Genomic DNA, 24,726 nt, shown 5'->3' with positions numbered 1-24,726 from the left:
GTGGCTATTTCCTTGGGGATTGAAAAGTAGGAAGAGAAAGCAAAAAGCCAACAAACTAAATCAACCAAAATTCTACTGCCAACTTAAAAAATGATGACCATCTCTTTAAACATATCTCAGCACGTCTAAGCAAGAGAGAAATTTTATTAGTTTGTTATACCATACATTCTCTTTCAGATAGTATTTAGTTAATTTTAATATGAGAAAAGAAAAGCAAAATGGACTAAAGACCTACTGAACTTCTTAAAAAGTTCTAGAGGGACTGCATTGGGAGTTATACCTGATGTAAATGACGAGTTGATGGGTGCTGACGAGTTGATGGGTGTACATATGTATACAAGTATACATATGTAACAAACCTGCACGTTATACACATGTACCCTAGAACTTAAAGTATAATAAAAAATAATAAAAAAAAAAAGTTCTGTCATTGGTTCACCTTTAGGTGCTCTTAATTTCTTTTCTTTCCTCCTTTTTGTTTTTTTTGTTTTGTTTTGTTTTGTTTTTTTGGAGACAGTGTCTTGCTCTGTTGCCTAGGTTGGAGTGCGGTGGTGCAATCATGGCTTACTGCAACCTCAAACTCCTGGGTACTAGTGATCCTGCCACCTCAGCCTCCTAGGTAGCTAAGACTACAGTAAGACTACAGGTGCGCACCACCATACCCAGCTCATTTAAAAATTTTTTTTAGAGACAGGGTCTTGCTATATTGCCCAGGCTGTTCTTGAACTCCTGGCCTCAAGGGATCCTCCTACCTTGGCCTCCCATAATGCTGGGTTTACAGGCATGAGCCACTGTGCCTGGCTTCTTGATTTCTTGTGTCATGGAAGTGGTTATTTCTACTGGAAACTTGTGTAGTTAAAAAAAAAAAAAAAAAAAACTTAAAAAAAAAGAAAAGGTAAAAGGCATTGTTTGCTGTACCACTTAAACAGTAATATTCTCTCATCTATTCTCATTTTCAAAATATTTTTGAATTTAATGCTTTGAAACTTTTACTTTCAGAATTTATTCCTTGCATTTTTAGCTCAGGGATAAAGGAAGATAGGATCTCTACCATCAATATTTTATTATCCACACTGAAAACAAAGGTACGTGCTTGGTGATCAGTGTTTCTGTTGTCTGTTTTCCCTTGAGCGTGGAGATATTCTCCGGTGTTTACAGTACTGTAGAGCTACAACATCTTACGTTATGTAGACTGTTGTATTGGTTGAGTGGGAAATTCGTCCTTAAGCAGAAGCTTGTTCTTGTTGATGAGCATATCCCAAGACTAGAAGGTTAAGGAATAGCTGAAGCAGCCAGTTATGTCCAGACGTGGCTGCTGTTTTATTACAGCAGCAGAAAAGCTGATGGTCAACATTTCACAGCAACCCAAAGTGATCATCGTGGGCTGTCAGTTATAAATAATACTTCATTCACATATCTAGCAAAAGGTTGTTTTGTGTTATGTTCCATATTCTGCCTTTTGCAAGCATCTCATCCATATTTTAAAACTTGCTAAAAGGATCACTGCCTTTAATACAGAAACACCTTAAATCATCAGTAAGAAAAACTCTGTGACCCTCCCAACATGACAAGTTGTCCGAAGTCCACATGAAAGTGGCTAATAAGCATGAAAGGACTTTGTTTTCAAAGTATTTTAAAGTGATTCTCAACTGGGGGCAATTTTGCCTTCTACGGGACATTTGGCAATCTCTGAAGACATTTTGGGTTGTCACAACTTGGGAGGTACAACTGGTGCTTAGTGAGGAGACAGCAGGGATGCTGCCAAACATCCTGCAATGCCAGGACGGCCCCCAAAACAATTACCTGGCTCCAAGTGTCAGTAGAGCTGAGGTTGAGAAACCCTAATTTAAAGTAATGCAAATAATGACATACAGATTTTTTTGCCTACTAAAATAGCATTGACTTTTAAAAACAATGGTGTTCAATGCTAGCCAGGATGCTTTGAATCAGATACTTTCTTGAGAAGGAAGTGTTGTATCCCCTGTGGACGATAACAGTTCTGACAGGATGTGTCAGAGGTCTTAAATATGTTCATGGACCCTGACGTATGGTTGGTCTGAACTGGGGGAGTTTTATCAGAACCACTAGGGGAATGTATTTGAAATATATATACCTGGGTCACACCCCTAGGGATTCTGGGGGTAGGTTTGGGTGGAGCTGAGAATTTGTGCCACAATTCCACTTGCAGGAACCAGAGTCAAGTCCAAAGTCAGATGCAGTGAAAACTTTGTTCAAGGATGCTAATCACGGCTTTATGGAGAATAGCCAGACTTCAGAAACAACTCATTGTAAACACCAGGGGAATGGTTAGATAAGTGGTGGTCCACTCGTAGGATAGAATGGTATTTAGCCCCCAAAATGTTCTACAGGGATTTTTAATGATGTGGAAAAGGATTATGTTTCATAAGTAATCATATATAAATAAAATCTCAGGCAAAAAATAACTAATACATACACATGTATATTGTGTGGGTGTGGGTGGTGACTGAAATGAAATGTATCAAAATAGTAACTAGGTGTCCTAGGATGATTGGGAATATTGGTGAATTTCCCTTTTATGTTTTTCCTTTTTTTAAACCAAAATTTCTGCCACTAGCACGCATTATTTTTATAATGATCGGAAAACAGTAAGCACCATTTAAAAAATAATTGAATTCCATGAACTTCATTTGTTTTTATTATTGTTTTCAGGTAGTTCACAATAAAAATATCACAAAAACCCAGAAGGTGCGTTTCTTTACGGGGCAGTTATTGAACCACATAGCATCGCTGTACAACTGGAATGGGATTACCGACGTGAACCCAGAGAATGTCAAGGTGCAGACACTTTTTAGTTTTCATTGACCTCGTTGTTGGAATTTGATCCTCAGGGTCGTGAGAGGGAGAATTCTCAACGCTGCACCAGACTTGAAGTCCCCTCATTTGATCTGTTTCTTTTGACTGTGGTTATATGGTTGTATTAACCCTCTGCTAATTGCAATAGGATTTTTTCCCCTGATTTCTTAATCATGCTAATATATATGTATATTTTTTTTCTTTTAGAAAACTATGATTTCCTTGAGCTGAGCCATATCTTAGTTTTCCCTGCAGCACTTGCCTGTTAGACCTGCAGGGTCATCCCGGCCCTCTTTTCCTCATCTTGCTTTACCTCTGCCTTACTGTCCTTCCATTCTTTCATGTCCAGTTGTTGGAGTTTCAAGCCTTGTTGCGTGTTTTTTGTTTGTTTGTTTGTTTTTTAACTTCAAGATCCTGAATGTCTAGGAGCCTCATCTACTGACATATGTAATTTGTTTTGTGCTAGTTAACGCATGTGCTAAATTGAAATAGCTGCTCTTACACTGACCCAATGCCAGTATATATTTTAATTTCCCTCAGGGTGTTACTGAACATGGACTTGGCCAGAGTAGTAAAGGCGCGGACTTCCTGTTAATGTTATAATAACTCACCTCTGAAGAGTCTTCTACTTCACCTCCTTTTATCTTGGAGACTTGCCCAAGTCCTCTTGTTTTGAACATGTTTTTGTATGCTCTAGACCAGCAAGCCTCGGAGGCTGCCTAAAAACACTCCCAAATGTGGAATTTTATTCAAATGAACAAGAGAAATTAGATCACTTTTAAAGCTTTTAAAAATACAGGTTTAAGCGTGTCCCTCTTCAGAGTATTCTTTTATCTTGATCTGTGTATCTTTGGTTGTTGTTTTCATTTATTGCTTGGAATGATACCAAATGTTTAAAATGTTTTCTAACTTGTCATCAGGCAGTTGATATTGTCCTTGTTTTTACTCTAGCTCTTACTCAGATGTATGAGCTTGGGATTTGCATTGAATTTTTAAAAATCTTCATAGGTTTCTGCTGAAGAAGCAGGGAAAACCATGGTACGGGAGCTGGTTCATAACTTCCTGATGGATCTTTGCTGTTCACTCAAGCATGGAATTAATTTTTATGATGCATCTTTGGGTACCTTTGGCAGGTAAAGTGTGACACTCTTGTGGACCCCAGGGTGTGTGTGTTCCTTAGAAGTCACCACATACGTGAGCGTCCAGTGGAACTGTAGTAGGTTAGAACTAGAACTGTGGACATTATCTAACTCATTTCAGGGTTGAACAGTTGTAGTCCCAGAGAACTTCTACTCGTTGCGTGTCCTTGGGGCCAGTTCTGAGGGTAGCTCTCTATTAGCACTTAGTTAGGTCATGAAATATTTCACCCAGGGAGATGTTGCAGATGTTTACCTAAAGACAGTGTTCGTCAGCTGGAGCTCAGGAAAGGCGTCTGCCTTCACAGAGAGGGTTGGCCCTGACATGGGCCTCACAGCAGTCCTGAGGCAGGTACCATTGTTATGCCAACTTTGCAGAGGAAGAAGGTAGTTCTAGAGAGGTCCAGACCCTTATCCTGGTTAAATGGCAGAGCTTATGTTGGAATCTAGGAAGTCCAGCTCCAAACTGATACTAAATAGTCCTCCCTCTCCTCGACAGGCTGCCCATGAGTCACGATTTCAAAATTGTTTTTATTTTTTATATTTTGTTTCATATTTCACAATTGTGATAACATTTCATCAGTAAGGAAACATAAAGTTCAAATCTACTGGTTTTGATTATATTCTTTGAGACTTTCTTTTTGTAGTCGTATAATACAGGTCCATGTAATTTTTTTTAGTAACAAAAACGGCTTACTACTGTTCATCCTATCTACTTTTTTCCCATTTGACAATAAAAATATTGGCCACGTTTTCTGGTCATTGTACATGATTTATTTTTTACTCCTTGTTACTCTATCGCATTATATCACAAGGATTTAAGCAGTTTGATTTACTTCTAGTTTCAGCCAGTCAGGAAATCAGGCGATTCCTTCAGAATGGAGTAACGTGGTAGGAATTTTTCTGTCTGCTTATGACTTTGGACATGTTTTGATTCTGAGGTTACTGTGATTTAACTTGTCACATCATTTCTTTCTTCGTTCATCAGTAAGAATGAGCTCATTTTCCTGCCAAAACACAACAGCAGACTTTTATAGTTGAATAGAATATTATACCATGCTTAAAACGCATGCATTGTTCTCCCTTTTTAAAGCATTTTTCCTCCATAACTAGGCCCCTGAAATAGATGATCATTTGATGGACGTATTGAGTCAACTTGTGGGTATGCGTCTGTTTGCGGCAAGCTGTGATTTATGTGAATTTTGAAGCCCTGGGCAAAAGACAGGTGTTTCTGCATAAGGGAAAGGAAGGAGATTTGTTTGTGAATGGTAACAGAAAGCTTTGAGAAAACTGAATTGCATCGTTCCCTGTTCCCCAGTAGACATGTGGCCCACTCCTTCATTTCATTCAGGTTCCTTTGCAGACCTCACCACTTCAGGGAGGCCTTCCCCGGCAGCCCTTTCTGAAATAGTCCGTCCACTGTCACGGTGCTTTTTGCCTGCCTTAGGCTTCTGACTGTTCATTTATTTGTTTGCTGATTTATTTATTTGCTTGTTCGTTATCACATTGGTGAGAAGTGGTGAGAACAGGTGCCGGTCTGTTATGGGCCTCCAGTCCCTAGGACAGTGCCTGGCACATAGTAGGTGTTCACTGAAAACTGGTGTTACAACATAGAGCAAGGATTGGCAAACTTTTTCTACAAAGGGCCAGATTGTATTTTAGGCTTGGCAGCCTACAGTCTGTTGTGACCACTCAATTGTGCCACCAAAGCATCCATAGATGTAAATAAGTAGGTTTACCTGTGTCCCAATAAAATTACAGTGATAGGTGCTGAGCCCTACTTTGCCAGTCCCTGGTGTAGGTTAACAGCAGACAGCTGGGCTTCAATCCTAACTTAGCTCTGAGACCTTCATTGGGTTAGGCATCCTCTCCGCCTCCATTATCTCGTCTATAAAGTGGGAATAAAAGTAGTGCCTGTTGTAGAGAGGTGGTGGTAATGCCTAGAGCAGTGTCTGGCATGTATCACGCACTACATAAATATTAGTGCTCTCCATTTTATTACGTTGTTGATTAAAGTATGTGTAGTATTTTTAGCACTCTTTGTGGATTTAATATCCTTTTCATTTGACAGCACAAACTATATTTGTTCATGACATTTTCATATTAAGAAAGGATATTTTCATATCCTTTTTTTAAAGGATAGCTTTTCTGATCAAAATCATACTTTCTAATTTGATTTTTTAAAAACTTTTTTAAACTGTATGTAAAGCTGTCATATAGCATTGTAGTTTTATTGAATTTATAAGGGGGGTATGAGACACTGGGGACCCTAGAAACCATCACTGTGTCGTGCACGAGGCAGAGTCTGAGGGTTTTCTGGATGTTTTGACTTCCCAGGGTCAAGCAGATAGGAAAGGGCATACTTTCTAAAAAGACTTTGAGGCAGGTGAAGCCTTGTTTCCTGGGGCTTTCGCTGTGTGGATCCTGGGGTTTTACTGCCTTTATGCAAGTTTTAGTCTCTGTGGTCTTTCCTGCGTCTTTTTTTTTGAGATGGAGTCTCGCTCTGTTGCCCAGGATGGAAGGCAGTGGCGCAGTCATAGGTCACTGCGGCCTCGAACTCCTGGGCTCATCTGCTGCTTTTATTATCTTTTCATACCTTTGAAGATTGTCCACTTTGAGACAACTTTTCAATATTTTTCTACAGTAGATTTTTTCCTCATCCTAGCTTCTTTCAGCTGCTAAATGAAGATGAAGGAATTTGAAATAAGCTAGAAACAGGGAAGGCAGAAGGCCCGTGTAAGGACCTTGTGCTGTCCTGTCAGATTTCTTGTCAAGAAATAATTTGATGGCACTCTGGACCATGCAGCAACTCATGAGCAGTTCATATAAAAAAAACTTTATTGCCAGGTGTGGTGGTGCTCACCTCTAGTCCCAGCTACTCAGGAGGCTGAGGCAGGAGGATCACTTGAATCCAGGAGTTCAAGGCTGCAGTGAGCTATGGTCACACCACTGCGTTCTGGATGACAGAGCAAGACCCTGTCTCTAAATAAAGACATAATAAAAAATTTTAAAAATAAAAGAAGTCCCCCTTTCAAGAGAAAAATGTCTTACCTGCATTTTTTTTACATTTACACTCACATATGTATTTACATAGTGCTTTTTTTTTTCAGACAGAGTCTCACTCTGTTAACAGCCCAGGCTGGAGTGCAGTGGTGCAATCTCAGCTCATTGCAGTCTCCACGTCTTAAGTTCAAGCGATTATCCTGCCTCAGCCTCTTGAGTAGCTAGGACTACAGATGGGCACCACCATACCTGGCTAATTTTTTGTGTGTTTTTAGTAGAGACAGGGTTTCACTGTGTTGGCCAAGCTGGTCTTGAACTCCTGACCTCAGGTGATCCTCCCGCCTTGGCCTCCCAAAGTGCTGGGATTACAGTCGTGAGTCACCGCAGCCAGCCCTACATAGTGCTTTTTCATGTGTGGCTGGAGGAGGGATGTCAGTAAAATCTCAAAATGAAGTTTGGGGCTTGGATTCCTCTATGCTGGTTTTGCCCTTTCTTTTCAGTAGCCTTGACTTCTAGCTAGACTGGTAGGTGGCTGAGGTAGAGTGAGAGAGAATGGTTTTCTTTCTTTTCTTTAGAAAGCAAATTGAACTCAAGGAAGGGAAGTAGGAAAGAAGAAAGGGAGCAGGACAATCAGACTTTTTCAGTCACTCAGAAGTAGAGGATGGGAGGGGAGCCCTCTGTGGAGAGCTGGAACCCCCAGGCCACAGAACTCCCACTTTATGTCTTGGGGGAAATTCCCCAGGCTGTTATTGCTGTATCCACTGAGGGCAGTTCTGCAGAGCTGCGTCACCATGAGCTCTCAGGGTGCTTTGACCTCTCCCCATGTCTCTTTCTCTAACAGAGGTGGAAACCTGACACTTTTGCACTTCTTGCTGGGTTTGAAAACTGCAGCCGATGATGAGCTGGTGGCTGACCTTGTGGTGAATATCCTCAAAGTGTGCCCGGACTTACTGAACAAATACTTCAAGGAAGTGACGTTTTCCTTTATCCCACGAGCAAAGTCTACTTGGTTAAATAATATCAAACTACTAAACAAGGTAAAAAAAACATGGTATTTAAAAGTTTGTTAGCTAGGCTGGGCATGGTGGTTCACGCCTATAATACCAGCACTTTGGGAGGCTGAGGCAGGCGGATTACCTGAGGTCAGGAGTTTAAGACCAGCCTGGCCAACATGACGAAACCTGCCTCTTACTAAAAATACAAAAATCAACCGAGTGTGGTGGTGTGCGCCTATAATCCCAGGTACTTGGGAGCCTGAGGCAGGAGAATTGCTTGAACCTAGGAGGCGGAGGTTGCAGTGAGCCAAGATCGCGCTACTCTACTCCAGCCTGGGTGACAGAGCGAGACTCCATCTCAGAAAAAAAAAAAGTCTGTTAGCTAGATAGGGGGGCATAGGGAGTTGGGCGACTGGCAGACGTTCTGATCTGGTAAACTGTACAATATGAAGACCTTTCAGGGATAAAAAGGGATATTTTAGATCATGTAAATTTGGTATCCTTATCTTCTATAGCATTTTGCCTTTCACTGAGCTGAATTTGAAGTTTATTCCTTTAGAATCTTTTGAGCCAATTTATCTTTTTCATCAAGATTTTGCTTAGAGTGAAATCCCAGCACAGTTAGACTGGGATTGATGAGATGCCTGATTATCTTTTCTCCATCTCAGCTCATAAAAAGTAAAATAAAATGCAATGTCTGATTTGTCGGATAGTTTTTAAAGGTTGCTGCTTCAGTTAGAAAAACTTGAAATAAGCTGTGGAATGTTGGTCTGATGGTTTAAGTGGATGTGTGTTACCTTCCTTTTGAGCATGGTGTCAGCATCTGCCCATTTACAAATGGAAGTACCTACTGTTAGTTCTTTGGCAGTAATGCCTGCCTTGTTTGAACTCTCTGTCACTGATTCATGGTTTGCCTAGTGGTAAAATACCTGGGATTGTTTCTTGTGCCTCTGCCTGGGCCTGGCATTATCTGTAAAACCAGCTTTTATTCTGCTTGAGTGCCTATGTGCACAGTCTCCACATTTACCTTGGGATAAGGAGGATGTACTCCACCCCTCATTTTGGTACAGATAGTCCCAGGGCCAGCACCCTACTGGGAGCTGCGTCTGATGCAGGGGAGGGGTGAGTGTGTGATTTTTGCAGGCCCAGTATTGAGTCCTTACTTGGCTGCTTACTAGCTATGTAGCCTTAGGGAAATTACCTAACCTCACTGAGGTCCAATTTTATCACCTGTGAATATATTTTTGTTTTAATGTAAAGTGTCCCTATCCCAAAGGGTTGTCAGGAAGCTTTGAGAAAATGGCTTCCTGATATCCCTTCCTGACATCATTTGTCAGGTGCCTGTCAAGTGCAGCCAGAACTGATAAGTAGTAGCATTCATAGTTCTAGCAGTGATTTATTTGCCATCAGAGGTTTTAAGAGACTCTGCAGACCACAGATCAAGTTCTGCTCTCAAAGTCCTTTGTTAACAGCCAGACTCCTGACCTCATTTGTCTTTGACAAGTAGATTTGGGGGGTTAATCTTCCACTCTGCCTTGTGGGGAGTCTCGGACCTTTACCGCTATAATTATTTGATTGAATGGCTTCACCTTTGGGTGCCTACAACTAGTCTCAGGTTTGAAACTTACTTCCAGGACCAACTAAATCTCTTTTTTGCTTTTCCTAGATCTATGAGGCTCAGCCGGAGATTTCCCGGGCATTTCAGACCAGAGAGTTTATACCCTTGCCTCGGCTCCTGGCAATGGTGATGGTGACCACTGTGCCCCTGGTGTGCAATAAGAGCATGTTCACCCAAGCATTAAACGTAAGGCCATGTGATTGCCCCACTTCTGGAACTGCCTCCAGCTAAACTCGCTGGCTACATGATGTGATTATTCTGAGAACCTGCCTGGATGTCGTTTGATTGTGTTTTGTTAGGGAGCCTCTGAGGCTTCCAGGACAGGGGCTGTAGTTTGAGATAACCCATGAGTGACAGGTCCACGCACTTGGGTAAGGACCTTGGAGCAAAGAGACTTTGCTTCTAGGGACACTGGACTTCATGTCCTTGGCCCTGCTCCATCACACAGCGGGGACCCCTGCATCCCTCCAAGCCTTTCTAGTCCTGCCTGAGGATGAAAGAATGTCTAAATCAGAAGAAGGAAAGTTCGTCATTAAAATCTCATTAGTTTAGAATTTCCAGACATGGTAGGAATGAAATTTGCCTAGCACATTCTTTCTTTTATGGGTTAGGTGAATGGTGTTAAGGTGCCTGGTGAACATGTACTTTGAAGGCCAGCTGTTTTCAAGCATTTTTGGAGGACATGTTCATGGAAGAAATTGATACTTAAATTTTACATGATTATTTGTTATAAAGGTCCCCATGTCCCTTCAGAAACCACATTCTGAGGGGTTCACATGTCTTTCACCACAGCATCATGGGCCTGGGTGGATGGCTGTGGGTTGTTGGCACACCTGGGTCCTGGGCCCTGCCAGCCCCTCCTAACCCCAAGTTGCATGAGGTACCTGGGGGAGGCCAGGTATTCGGAGGGGTGTCTTTGTCCTTCTAGGCAGGCTGAGTCGTTGTGTGGCTTCAGGAGGAACAGGTTGGCTGTGGTGGGTTGCACAGGCGTGGGTTGGCCCTGTAGGAATGAGCACAGTCACTGTAAAGTGGGGTGGACTCCTGAGACCATGTGGTGAGATTCACCGTTTTTTGATACCCCTCCAGGGTTTGTGCTGAGCATGGGTGATGGGGTGAGGAGTAGAGAGGAGGCCTGTGTGGGAGTAGGCAGAAAGGTCTTGTGTTGTATTTGTCAAATCATCATATGTAAAATTGGCACCCAGCTAGCTTGCCCAACTGTTTTAATTAACGTGGGAGACATTTGCATTTCTCAAAGGGCTTGCGGGAAAACCAGATTGAAAGGATTAGTTTGGTGAACCTCCTTTATTTTTTATTAATTTTTTTTTCTTTTTTGAGACAGGGTCTCATTTTGTTGCCTAGGCTGGAGTACAGTGGTGTGATCATAGCTCATTGCAGCCTCAAACTCTTGGACTCAAGTGTTCCTCCCACCTCAGCCCCCTGAGTAGCTGGGACTACGGGTGCACACCACTACACCCAGCTGATTTTCTTATTTTTATTTTGTGTATAGACAGGGTTTCACTATGTTGTGCAGGCTGGTTTCAAACTCCTCACGCAGTTTTCCCACCTCGACCTCCCAAAGTGTTGGGATTACAGGTCTGAGCCACCACACCCAGCCAGATGTGCCTCCTCTGTGGGCTGCATTTGCTCTCCCCTCCAAGCTTGCTCCTGGTAGGCTGGGAGAGAAAAGCCTGTCTCCTCCTCCTCCTCAGTGTTGTTTCAGGACAAAGGCTTGTGCCCCTAGAGGGGTGTTCTAGCTCCTGCACGGAGTGGCTCCGAGGAAGGAGTCTCAGAGGACACAGCCTCCCCTCCCCCGTTGGCTGTTGCCATGCCCTGCAGGGCCAGGACCAGGGCCCCTGAGCCCAGCCTTGCCTTCCCTCCACAGGTGCCCTTTCCGAGAGCCAAGACTGTTTTTATGTGAGACCTGGTGATGCGAGTGCATCCAGGGGCTGGAGTTAGATGATGTTTGTTTGTTTGTTTTTTATTTCTTATGGTTTTGTCTAAAAAACTTTTAAAGCATACATTTTAGAATCAGGAAGAGAAGCTTTAGCCTATTTTAGAAACAGGAAGTAAGAAAGCGTTTGGAAGCAGGGCCCCGGGTTGTTGGTTGAGCTTTGTGCTCCCAGCCCCTTGGGTGTGGTGTGCATGCTTGTGTGGGGCCTGCCTTTGAAGCGATTGTGAGGCCGGCCATTCTTGGCTTAGGATAGTTCCTGTAGTCCCGATTTAGTGTGCAGTGTACACAGAGTGAAGCCGCAGCTGACTGGAATGCTGGCGCTCTGGGGTGTCGTGGTTATTGAGCTAAAAGTAAACCAGAAAAGCTCTTTGTTTCTACCTCACCGCCAGTCTGCAGTGTCCCGGCCAGGGCTTCTCAGATCTCAGTGTTGGAGGGCTCTCCTGGGGATCATGTGAAATGCAGATTCTGCTTGAGTTGTCTGGGCCGGGGCCTGGGAGGATGAGGCGGGAGGATTGCCTGAGTCCAGCAGCTTGAGGCTGCAGTGGGCTATGATCGCACCATTGCACTCTAGCCTGGGCGACAGAGTGAGACCCTGACTCAAAAAAAAGAAAACAGTGGCAGAGTGGGTTCTGGTGAGATCTGTTGTTAATGGAGAACATTCACAGTAGCTGAGTAGTTGTCTCAAGGCTTACCAAAGAGCAGATGATAAAAATGAAACTACTGCTGGATGCTACCATTAGTGGTCGTTTCCTGGCAGTTGCTGAGGTCAGACCCAGAGGATATCAGGAGAGTGAGGTACCCAGGTCGCCTGTTCTCACAGTGTAGAGACCAGCTGTTTCATGCAGCTTCCCCTGTGAGTGACCTGAGGAGGGGCAAATGCCAGCCAAGCCCACACTTAGCAAATCTGTGTCCACCAGTGTATCCTAGAGACATTTGTGCATTTAACTCTTTTTCTTCCCAGTTGGACAGCACCTCAGTGAGGCACACGGCCTTAGCCCTTATTTCTGTCGTTTTGAAGAGGGCATTAAAAACTGTTGACCACTGCCTGAATAAAGAGGTGTGGCAGGAATCAGGCGTGTACACAGCTGCGATGATGGAAGAATTCGTGCAGCTCTTCAGAGAAGCCCTGAGCAAGGTAGGCTCTGATCCGGGTTTGGGCTTTCCTTCCAGACCTCACCAGGTGGAAAAGGCCATTCTGGGAGCTCAAGGGTGGAAGCCAAGTGATGTGTCCTTGGAACTGCAGGGTTGGACGGGCCAGCGGGCAGTGTGGTAGCATGAGTGCTGAGGGCCAGCTGAGAAGACCTGCCACTTGGGATTATAGGCAGTGATGTCACAGAGCACGATCCAGAAGTCCTCGTGCAGAGTAAGAATTTAGACGATACACGTGTTCTCTCACAGGAGTTCTGGCTCTGGTGGGCACCTCATGTTCAATCAGGAGCCGTGTGATGTTGTTGTGGGGTAGGTTGTGTCCTTACCCCTCACCCATGGCTGCAGGCACACACGCACCACACTGTGGCCCAGTGAGAAGGCATGCAGTGGCTCAGGAAGTCCCGCTTGCTTCCTATGGCTAAAGGCCAGGCTTCTGTAAATTGGCCGGCTGCTCTGAGAGCCCCAGTCGCACAGGGCAGCTTTCTGTGAGCTGCTCCTGCGAAAGTCTTTCTTTGTTCCCAGTGCCTTTTGCTCAGGTGAATGAGGCTTAGGGGGTTTGTTTTAAAGATCAGCACTTGCCTGTTCACCAAATCCTTGCTGTGTATAGTTCTAGAAATCATACTGCAGAACATGGTCGGGCGCGGTGGCTCACACCTGTAATCGCAGCACTTTGGGAGGCCGAGATGGGTGGATCACCTGAGGTCAGGAGTTCGAGGACCGGCCTGGCCAACATGGTGAAACCCCGCTTCTACTAAAAATACAAAAAATTAGCTGGACGTGATGGCGGGTGCCTGTAGTTCCAGCTACTCAGGTGGCTGAGGCACGAGGATCACTTGAACCTGGGAGGTGGAGGTTGCAGTGAGCTGAGGTCACCCCACTGAACTCCAGCCAGGGCGACAGAGTGAGACTCCACCTCAAAAAAAAAAAGAAAGAAAGAAAGAAAAAGAAAATTATACTGCAGAGCAGAGCTTACAGTGGATATGGGCCTGTTTTCTCACCACTCTTCCGTCTCCTTCTTACACACAGTCCTGTAGACTCGCACCCGACTTCCTGATTTTTGCATCTTGTTGGTATGTTCAGTTCATTTGTCTCCCTTCGTGGTTGAATACAACTAATATTTTGCTTCTTTTTCCCTTTTAGATTTTGCCAGACCTGAACACTATCGTGTGGGTCTGGCAGTCACTTAAAAAGCAAGAGACCAAACCAGATGACAAGAAAGGGAAGAAAGGGAGCGATGGGCCCCCAGCTGCCTGTGAGGCTCGCCCGTGCGGTAAGGGCTCAGGGGTGAGGGGGCCCCTCTGCCTTTTGCATGGGACGGAGCTGACACTGGCAGCCTAGGATAGCTCCTATCCAGAGAGTTCTGGAGCAGTTCTTGTTTCAAGGCACCTCTGGCTGTGAATGTGTCTATATCTTTTTTTGCTTAGGGAGAAGAATTGGAGAGGAATCATAGACTGAATTTCAGTATCTGTTAGAAATGTGCCCATCTTTATACAAGTACTGTGGCTCTCTGAAGACTTGAGTGTGGGGTGCCATGTGCTCTGGCCTTTCCAGGGACGGCAATACCGGGGTGCTGTCTCTCGCTCTGCAGATAGAACCCAGAGCCTTGTTGTTGGTCAGGCATTGAGCTTTGTGTCTTAGGTCTGTGTCGTATTTCATCCTTACGGCAGCCCTGCAGGGGTAGGCTCTGCTGTGTGTCCCTGTTGCTCAGATGAAGACATGAAAGCGCAGGGAGACAGTGACCAGAACCTGTCCAAGGTCACAGCAGTGAAATGAGGTTTTAACCCAGACCCTCTGAACAGTTGTAACGTTTTTACCATGTTGACTTCTTAGATCCAGGTACTGAGCAATCTGTCTGCAGCCTCAATGTACAGCATGCAGTTGGCTGCAATGTGGTGCCACACCTGGTTCAGCTGCTCAAGGACAAAGAACCAATATGTTTCCTAATTCAAACTGTTTCTTTCTTTCTTTTTCTTTTTCTTTGTGTGTGTGTGTGTGTGTGTGTGTGTGTGTGTGTGTGTGCAGATGATGCGGAAACCATTCTTTTGAAAGCTGTTCTGCTCCAGGTCATATGCCTCTACCAGAAGGTGGTCCCCCACGTGGTCATGCAGTACAACTTTGACTTCAGCAAGCTCCTGAAAGGTGGGTTTCAAGGGCTTGCAGACAAGCCACCACTGTTCCTGCCAGTGCAGATGGAGGAAGTGCCAATAAACCAGAGCAGAGCCCTGGAGCCAAGAATTGGGAAGGCTGGTGGACAGTTGACTGCATGCTCCTCCGTCAGCCTGAGAAATTGTACTTGCATCAGTATTTTTTAAATAGCTGGTCTTCCTTAAGTAAATATCAGATGAACACTTGGTAGCAGTGAGAACAATGGAAGAAGCCAGCCAGCTTCCGAGTGCTGAGCAACCGGCATGAATGGCCCACAAATCCAATCATGTGACATTAACTCTAAAGTCACTTTTCAAGGAAGCGGGGGTGCAGAGGGTATAGCAGAAACAAGCGTCCTGCAAAAGGGACGTCCTGTTCATGCAGAGACACTTTTGACATAGTTACCTCATCTTTTACCCCACTGAGTCAGGTTCAAACTTTCAAAAGTAACATAATGCTTGTCTGGTCATGTTTCCTGAATGGTAAAGTTTATCTGATCCACTTTATAATTGGGCCTGTGGGAGAAGACTTGCAAAAATACCATTCTTGGGATTTATATAAGCTATGGAAATACTCCTTTTCAAAAGCTGCAATTCACTTTTTAATCATTTGAAGGTGAATGGTTCTCTTTGCTGTGGAATATGAAATTTACTAGAATGTGGCCATTTAGTATTTAGTAGCAAAGGAGAAACCCGGAGAGCCGGCTAGAGGATGAGGACCCAGTCTCAGGCACAGGTGGCTGCAGTCTCTGTCCACAAAATGCTTGCTGTCTGGGGAGCCAGGGAGAACGTTAGCGAGAGCCCACCCTTGGAGAGTACATGGTGGGTGCAGTGATTCCAGCTGTTCGGAGTCAGTGTGGGCTGTGTGGCTTCTTCAGGCAAGTGGGATTTGGACTTTTTGTTGAAAGATTTGTACAGACCAGGGCGTGGGGGGACATCAGGCGAGATGTGCTGTGTGAGGGTGAGCACAGGACAGAGAAACGGAACCTTGCATCCACCCTTTTTCTTTCTCCATGGTGAGTTCCTTGACCAGGGCAGCAATTGCCGGGCACCCACGTCCACATGACTTTTTTCAGCCTGCCTCTTTTTCACCCGTAGGCATCATCTCCGAGCAGGGCCTTCAAGAGGAGGTGCCTCCCATTCTGCAGCACCACATGCTGAAGGTGGCCCTGGAGCTGCCGGCCAGCAAGTTTCTGTGGTTAAAGGCACAGGTAGGAAGCAGAGCTCCCAGTCTTCTGCCCTAAGCTAACCTGCTGGGCCAGGTGTCTTCTTGGCCTGATGAATTACTAACTGGCTCAGAACCTGATGGGGCAAGACGGAAGAGGTTAAGTGTTCTCATTTTAGAGAGACCCACAGCAGAGGTCCTGATGCATGAACCAGGAGGCCTGGGAACCAGCTTGCTTTTGTAAAATAGGGCGCTTAACATGTCCTTGCTGCAAATACATTGTTGCTGGGTCCAGGGAGTTTCTTGTTTATCTCAACTGTTTTACATTTTTCTCATTTTAAAATAATAAACAAAACAAAATATATTCCTTTTCCTTTACCCTCATCCTGGAAGAATTAAAGACGAGGTGAGAATAGATACCAAGTCAGAAGAGGATTGAGGCTGGTGGAAGAATCAGTAGACATTGCCAGCATTTTTTTCTAGGTCATTAATAGAATATCTTCCAGAACTTTCTGGAGAACATAAATCATAAAGGGAAACTCAGGATGCAACAGAATTTTACCCTGGGCTTAAGCCCAGGATGCTGCATCATTTCTATGCAAAGAGGAGAAGGGAACATGATCGAGCAAAATTAAGCATTGTCTAAGTGTTTCTCATAATCTGAGCTGATTTATTTTTTAGTGACTTAGATTTTACATGGAACCAATAGTATGGAAATGTATGTTGGCATTTTTACATGCGACATATCCAGGAAGACTTAAGAATGCTGTGCCTCTGGGACTGTGTGTCTCTCCCTTGAGTCCCTGTACTGAGGCTTCCCGGCGTCGTAGCTGAGGATCATTCTTCCTGAGAACTTACTTGCGTGCTGGGCAGGATACGGGTGCTTCATGTGGCTGCTCGGTTCACGCTACTTAAAGTCAAGGCAGCTGGGCACAGTGTCAGAACCTTCTTCAGGGTCCTGTCCATGAGTGGTGGGTCCAGGATGGGACACAGGCGGTGCTGCCCAGAGCCCTGCTTGCCACCATTCCACTGAGATGAAGACATGAACACATGACTTCAACAAGTACATGGAGGTGAGGTCATTGCTGCCAATCCTAGGGAGGTGACAGGCTCGGGCATCACGGATTGCCACCATTCCACTGAGGTGTGAGGTCATTGCCGCCAATCCTAGGGAGGTGACAGGCTCGGGCATCGCTGATTGCCACCATTCCACTGAGATGTGAGGTCATTGCCACCAATCCTAGGGAGGTGACAGGCTCGGCCATCGCTGGTTGCCACCATTCCACTGAGATGTGAGGTCATTGTCACCAATACTAGGGAGGTGACAGGCTTGGGCATCGCTGGTTGGTTTTTACTCCAGCTCAGCTGGGCTCATGGGATCTTGATAATTTAGTTGGAAAGTGACAGAGGCCTCGTTATTTGAAAGAACCGGTATGAATTTATATCCTGTGCCCCACCTTATGCTTATAAGATACATCTGCTGGCTTTGCCTAAGCTAACCAGCACTTCACCATGTTCAGGGTTGTCCTCATTGCCAAGGGCTGCAGTGAGACACACGGGCTCAACAGAGTTTGGATTGGGGATCTGGAGCTCCATGTACTTGTTGAAGACATGTGTTCAAAGCCCAAAAGCCTTTTGAGGAAGATAAATTATGCATAAGCAATCCATTCTGCCAGCACTGGCATCCTGATGAAAGTAACAAGGACATGTTTTGACGGACTCAGACAGCCCTGGGGTCCCTCCTGCTCAGCATCCACCAGACAGCACAGCATCTGCCTTGGTTTCCAGTAAACAGCCAGGTGCCTTCTCAGTGCCTCAGTTTCCACATGTAAAATAGGGTAGCAGCTGTACCCACCTCACAGGGGTGTTGGGAGAATTCAGTGAGTCAGTGTAAGCTGGGCCCCTTGGATGACTCCAGCACAGGAACACGGCTACCTGTGCTTACTCTTGCTACTCTTCCTGCCAAATTGTGATTAAAATGAGATGAGGTAAGGACCTAGCAGCATACTGTGTGTTCAGCAAGTGATGGCTCCTGTTATGTTATGTTTTGTTTTTTTGTTTTTGGAGATGAAGTCTTACTCTGTTGCCCAGGCTGGAGTGCAGTGGCGTCATTTGGACTCATTGCAACCTCTGCCTCCTGGGTTCAAGTGATTCTTCTGCCTCAGCCTCCCAAGTAGCTGGAACTACAGGCATGCGCCACCATGTCTGGCTAATTTTTATATTTTTAGTAGAGACAGGGTTTCGCCATGTTGGCCAGGCTGGGCTCAAACTCCTGACCTCAGGTGATCTGCCCGCTTTGGCCTTCCAGAGTGCTGAGATTACAGATGTGAGCCACCACGCCTGGCCCCATGGTATGTGTCTAATATATAACTATATATTAAAATTACATATGTAATTATATATATTAAAAATACATAATATTGTTTAAATTCCAGGAAGGCCCAGATGCAGAAATTATTGGAGGTGAACGATCAGTGTTTTACTTACTAATGAAAATGTTTGTGACCAGTAGTCATTTACAACTGAAGTCATCGACCAAACTTCTGATCATGAAGGTGAGCATTTCTACCAGTTTCTAACTCTGAAAAGCATTTTGTATAGATCTTCCTGATGGTAAGTGTTTAGTTAACAGTTGTTGAATTCAGGAGGTATTGGGATTGTTTTTAGTTGTAAAATAAAAGGTTTTATGGCAGTTAAATTTATTGTGTCTTATGCTTAGCTACATTTCTGAGAGGCAGCCTGGTACGTTGGAGAAACTTTTTTTCTTTTTCTTTTTTTTTTTTTTTTTAGGTAGGTCATTTCTAGCTTGTTGTAGGCTCACTAAATACTACATTTTGGCTTCTTGGTGTTGATTAGGCAGTGCCTCTTTCCTCTTTCTCGGGCTCCAGCCTTCTCCAGGGCTTTCAGCCTTTTTGCCCGAATCCATCACCCACAGCACATGGGTCATCAAAGGCAGTGGAAAATAATAGGAATTTATTTCCTTCTCTTTTTTTGTCCTTGATACTCATGTTTCCAGAGCTGTGTCAGGTCTTATGATAGCAGTAGGACATCTAGTCCTCATTTCTGCTCTGCAGCAAACAGCTTGGGGGATGCACTATGTTTAGGGTACAGAGGTTTGACCTTCCACTTTTATTTGAAGTGCTGATAACCTTGCTGCACTTACAGCCTTCTCTCTTGAGCCGCTTAAAGAATGTGGCAGGCTAAGTTTTGACCTCCATAGGTTGCCATTTCCTTCCAGGTAGTGCAGCAGTGAACCTGACCCCAGCTAGATTTCGTGATCACTGATCACTGACAGTCAGGCTTTCCTTCGGTGCATGCTGTTGCAGGGCTGTGTGCCATGAGTCCTCTTAGACTCTGAGTTTCCACTGTCAGACCATGTGGGGAAATCATTTCATCACTTCTGCACATTCAAGTCCTGCCTCATACCAGCTTCTCTTCTGTTGGAAATAGTGAGTCTTGAGGTCTGAGTCTTGAGATCCACGTTAAAGTGATACGATGTGACTGGCTCGTGACCTTGGAGAATTTCATACAGGCTGAGGGTTGAGTAGCTGTGAGGGGTCAAGTTTTACACATTTACCTGGGTCTTTGTGAAAATCCAGAGGTGTTTGGCTCCTAAGTAGCAGCCAAATTTTTTCCCTTCTTTTTATTTAGGAAATGAGGATAAAGGATAAGCAGCCATGAGAGAGGGGATCCTATTGTCTTTTTTGTTTGTTTGAGACAGGCTCTCGCTCTGTCACCCAGGCTGCAGTGCGCTGGTACAATCACGGTGCACTGCCATCTTGAGCTTCTGGGCTCAGGTGATCCTCCCACCTCAGCCTTCTGAGTAACTAGGGCCACATGTGCGCACCACCACTAACCCAGCTCGTTTTTTAATTACTATTTTCTGTAGAGACAGTCTCAACTATGTTGCCTGTGCTTATTTCAAGCTCCTGGGCTTAAGCAATTCTCACACCTTAACCTCCTGAAGTGCTGAGATGACTTGCATGAGCCACTAGGCCTGGCCAGATTATATTGTCTTTGAGAGAGCGTAGAATGATTTCTTTGTTTCCCTCAACGATGGGGATATTATTTTGAAAGACTAACTTTCAGAGAAAAATGGGATGAAACTTTCACCCCCTGCATGCTCCTTGGGCGTGTGGTGCTGGAGCACAATGAAACTGCTTGACCTCCCACAGAAACTGGGTCCTGTAGGCTGGGTGTGGTGGCTCATGCCTATAATCCCAACACTTTGGGAGGCCAAGGTAGGCAGATCACTTGAAGCTAGGAGTTTGATACCAACCTGGCCAACTTGGTGCAACTTTGTCTCTGCTAAAAAGTTACAAAAATTAGCTGGATGTGTTGGCGCATGCCTGAAATCCCAGCTACTTGGGAGGCTGAGCAGGAGAGTCGCTTGAACCCGGGAAGCGGAGGTTGCAGTGAGCTGAGATCGTGCCACTGCACTCCAGCCTGGGCGACAGAGCGAGACTCCGTCTCAAAAAAATAAATAAATAAATAAAAGAAAGTGGGTTCTGACTTTTTCACTGGTGCCGCTTCCTGGCAGATTCTGCAGGACACGGGGGTGTTTGAGCACACCTGGAAGGAGCTGGAGCTTTGGCTGGAGCATTTGGAGAACACCGTGGAAGAGAACAAAGAGACTGTGATTCAGTTTCTGGAACGCGTAAGCACATATTTCCCACATAAAGGAACGTTAACTTCCTAGCGTAATCGAGGCATTTTTGGTGCACCAGCACCAAAGGGCTTCTCGGCCTGACTGACTTCCTTATTCTTGCTGAGACTTCAGAATCTTAGCTTTAGAATCTGTAAAATAGGTATATGTTACAGCATGCTGTTTCATTTCCTTTTGGAAATTTGTTTTTGCATAGGGGAATAGGGGCACACCAAAAGTGATATTAAAAGCAGTGCTATACTAAAAGGAGATTTTTTTTTTTAATTCCACAACAAAAAGTTTAGACCCAACTTCATAGTAAAATTATTCTAATTAAGGATTGAACATACTATGTCACTCCCCTTGATTTTGACCAGTGACATTTTTCGGCTTTTTCATTTACCTGTGACCATCTGAATGCTTTCTACTTGGCTCTTTAATGCCCAGATTTTATTGACATTGGTGGCGAATCCCTATTCATACACAGACAAAGCATCTGACTTTGTCCAAGAAGCAAGCACGCTGCAGGCCACTATGATGAAGCAAGAAGCCGACGACATGAGCATTCCCATCTCCCACATTGACGGTATGTTCCACTCTATCCCTGACATAGACGGTGTGTTGCACTCTATCCCCTACGTTGACTGTATGTTCCGCTCTATCCCCCACGTTGACGGTATGTTCCATTCTGTTCTGTGCTGCTCAAAGGTCTGAAGACCAAGCCACAGTGACATGTTAAGGATTGAGAACAAGAACTGCACTGATGCCCTAGGCCAAGTGCACACAGTCCCTTTGCAGCAGAGACCAGCCTGTTCTGGAAATGAAGTCTCCTTATGTGCTCATGTAATAGGAAACACTTGCTGTTTTATTTGTGTAGTATTTACTGTGTGCCAGATAGAGTTTTAAGCTCTTTATAAGTCCTAACTCATGAAAATCTCATAAGCAACCCCAAGAGAAAAGGATATTATTATTCTCCTCATTTTATATAGAGATAAGACAGCTGGGGCACAGAGAGGTTTAGTATAATAACTTGCTCAAGCTCATACAGCTGCTACATAGCAAAGTCAGGATTTGAACCCAGGCACTCTGGCTCTGGCCTGTGCTTTAACCCTCACACTATTTTGCCTCTCAGATTTTGGCTTGTTTGCCTGAATATCTGGGTTAAAGTTCCTGGGCTTCTTGTGTCACTTGAGGAAACTTCAACCTTTTATCACCTCAGCTGAATATCCTGCATTTTATCAGCCAAAGATATGAAAGATTTCATAGGCAATGTCTTGCCTGTTCAGGGTCAAACTGTATTAAATGCTCCCCCAAGAGGAATGTGGCTTTTTTCTTTTTGCATGGATTCTACTCCTGCCTCCCTGTGGGTATTTGCAGTGAAACCCTTCAGTGGCTGTCACATCATCTGGATTCTCCTCTTTCTGTCTCAGATGTTCTCGACATGGTAGATGTCCTGGTGGAGGGCAGTGAAGGCTTGGATGAGGAAATAGGGTTCACGTTAAATGAAGACATGATCCTGCTCACGTTCCCATTCAGTGCTGTGGTCCCTGCGGCCCTGGAAGCGAGGAATAAGTTGCTACTTGGGACAGGTGGTGAAGCAGGTACCTGTGTATAGTCAGGATGTTCTGGCTGCATCTGGCCGGCTGGTCTGTGCGGGGTGGGAGGTGGGATTCCAGGGGCTGTGGGATCAGTTGCTGAGAATCCAGGGCAACAAGAGGTCAGAATATCCAGGGTGATAGCTACCCAGCCAGCAGAGCTAGGAGCACAGGGGTGGGGATCTTGGGGCTGGCTAGGCTTTTAGGAAATTGGTCATTTGAGCATGAGTCTGAAATAATGTGTTTGCCTGGCTGCCCAGACAGCCTCTGTAACAGTGGTGTTTTTTTGTCAACATTTATTCTTGATACGTTGATGCAAAGGATGAATCCTTCATACTTGTTGGATTTTCCAGGCAACTTAGACCCAAGGAAGTGCTCACAGATTATAGTAGTGTGATTGGTCGGGAGAACTCAGGCTTTGCTGCAGTAACAAATAAGCCGTGACTTGTCAGTAGTTTTAGTAAATAAGAGTCTGTTTCTAGACCTTGCTATGGTCTAGTACAGGCCAGGTGGCTCTTCTGGTTGGCTGTCCTCCAGGAAGTTGGACAGGGATTCAGGCTGCTGTCATTTTGTAGCTATGCCATCTCAATTTGTGGCTTCCAAGATCACCATGGAAAGGGAAGTGAGGGTGGATAGTCAAGCAAGGGGTATTATGGCCTGGAAGTGACTCACCAGGCATGTGGTCCCAGCCTACACACAAGAGAGGCTTGTGTGCCGAGGCAGAGTAAACGGATTGCTGAGCACCTAGCAAGTCCTGGTCCCAGGTGGCTTTTGCCTGGCCTCTTACATGCCTGGGTCTTCACTCCTGGGCCTCCTTCCCAATGAGTGAAGACCCAGGCATGTAAGAGACCAGGCAAAAGGGAGCAAATGTCTGACTTTGCTCTATATGTTTAAAAAACCAGAGCCTAGTACAGTCTCCAGTAGTAGCACCTCCTTCCCTGTGGTTGTGTGTCCCCTCGTGGAGTTGCATGAATATCTCAGGGTCTTGCATGTGTGTGGAAGAAGGTGGTGTTGGTAGGTCACAGAAGGGTGGGCCCAGCCAGCCTCTTCCCACATGCATCTTGTTCCTTTGCAGTGGAAAACATTGTGACGTATCTGATGGCGGTGCTGACTGACCTCCTCCACACCCAGAGGGACCCCCTGGCTCTGTGTCTCCTGCTCCAGGCGTATGACAAGCTTCAGCCTCCATGCCCGGTGCCTTGCTGCCACCAGCTCTCCCGGTTTAACAGATACTACAGCCTCTGGATCCCAGAGCAAGCCCGAGAGGCCTGGGTGAGCTGCAGCCACAGCTGTGGTCACTGCTTCTGTGCAGGGCTCTTCCCAGGGTCACGGCTGGCTGGGCCACAGCTGTGCAGTTGGATAGCCAGACAGCCTGCAGGGTGAAATTTCTTACCCTAAAGTCCCCTGCATAAGAGAGGAAGCTAAGTAGTATCCCTGGTGCTCAGCTAACATAACTGAACACACAAGACTCAGTGATGCAGCCAAATTAAATTTCCCACTGGCTCCCTGATAATGATAATAGGTTAATTCCTCGTTCAGCCTGGGGCAGGAGCGTTGCCTTTTCCTTTTTTTCCTTACCTTGTTATCTGTGCGTGCTTGTCTCCTGGCTCTCCTCTGTGGACCTTAGCATGGCCCTAGACAGACTGTACTCAGCTGTCACATGTGGCCCCTCAAGGCCTCCAGCAGGGTCTCTTCTGCTGAAGCTGGGGAAGGAAAGGAAAAAGTGTATTTTCTTTTGCTGGGGACTACATTCTCGTGATGGGATTCTGACTCCAATGCAGAGTATTTACAGTGCTGTGCAGGGCACGAAATCTGTGGTATGCATTTTTGTGCATTCATTTCGTTTTCGCTGTGTTCGAAAAAGCAGACAGCTTAGACCCTCCTTGTCTTGTGATGTTGGTAGCAATAGCCAACAACGATTGCATGTTTTCTGGGTGTTTTTTGGAGGCATACCCGGCCCTGTACTAAGTGTACTACATGTATTTCTGGCCGTTTAATCCTCACTGCAACTCTGAGAAGTAGGCCGGGACTCTCGCCATCCTTTATGCACATAGGGAAACTGAGGCACAGAGCGGTTCCAACACCAGTCAGTGGCGGAGTCAGGATTCGGCCCAAGTAGTCTGGCTCCAGAGCCCTCGCCCACAACATTGTTGCCACCTTCCCCCACATGTAGGCCACAGTGATAGCCAGACAGCAGCTTATGTGGAGGTATTAGAGGTTCTGTCCTGCCCCTCATGGATGCTCGGAGTGGGTGTCCACCTTCTGTGGAATAAGACTCAGCAGTGGTTCTCACCCTGCAGGGTGTGTCGGAATTCCCCAGAGGGCCTATTCAAACTTGACTGCTGGACTCCAGCTGCACAGTGACCTGGCAGGTCTGGGTGGAGCCTGAGAATTTGCATTTCTCATGTATTCTCCTGATGCTGCTGCAGGCCTGGGGAACACTGGCAACCACCGAGTTTCAGGGCATGTTACAGCCTTGGGTTGTATTAG

General features: G+C 45.4%; 1 protein-coding gene across 1 annotated transcript in view; it reads left to right on the top strand.

The window, feature by feature from the left end:
* Positions 1–24,726, top strand: part of URB1 (URB1 ribosome biogenesis homolog) — a 79,021-nt gene that overhangs the window by 16,032 nt on the left and 38,263 nt on the right. Inside the window, 14 exon segments of the mRNA XM_010358809.2 lie at positions 1,000–1,085; positions 2,692–2,817; positions 3,844–3,968; positions 7,816–8,011; positions 9,636–9,773; positions 12,500–12,673; positions 13,828–13,957; positions 14,710–14,826; positions 15,930–16,042; positions 18,432–18,551; positions 20,537–20,653; positions 21,089–21,227; positions 22,072–22,242; positions 23,312–23,508. Of these exon segments, the coding sequence (XP_010357111.2) occupies positions 1,000–1,085; positions 2,692–2,817; positions 3,844–3,968; positions 7,816–8,011; positions 9,636–9,773; positions 12,500–12,673; positions 13,828–13,957; positions 14,710–14,826; positions 15,930–16,042; positions 18,432–18,551; positions 20,537–20,653; positions 21,089–21,227; positions 22,072–22,242; positions 23,312–23,508 (1,949 nt within the window).

This window comes from Rhinopithecus roxellana, chromosome 13, assembly GCF_007565055.1.
Source record: "Rhinopithecus roxellana isolate Shanxi Qingling chromosome 13, ASM756505v1, whole genome shotgun sequence".
Taxonomy (NCBI): domain Eukaryota; kingdom Metazoa; phylum Chordata; class Mammalia; order Primates; family Cercopithecidae; genus Rhinopithecus; species Rhinopithecus roxellana.
This window is presented reverse-complemented; position numbering and strand designations above follow the sequence as displayed.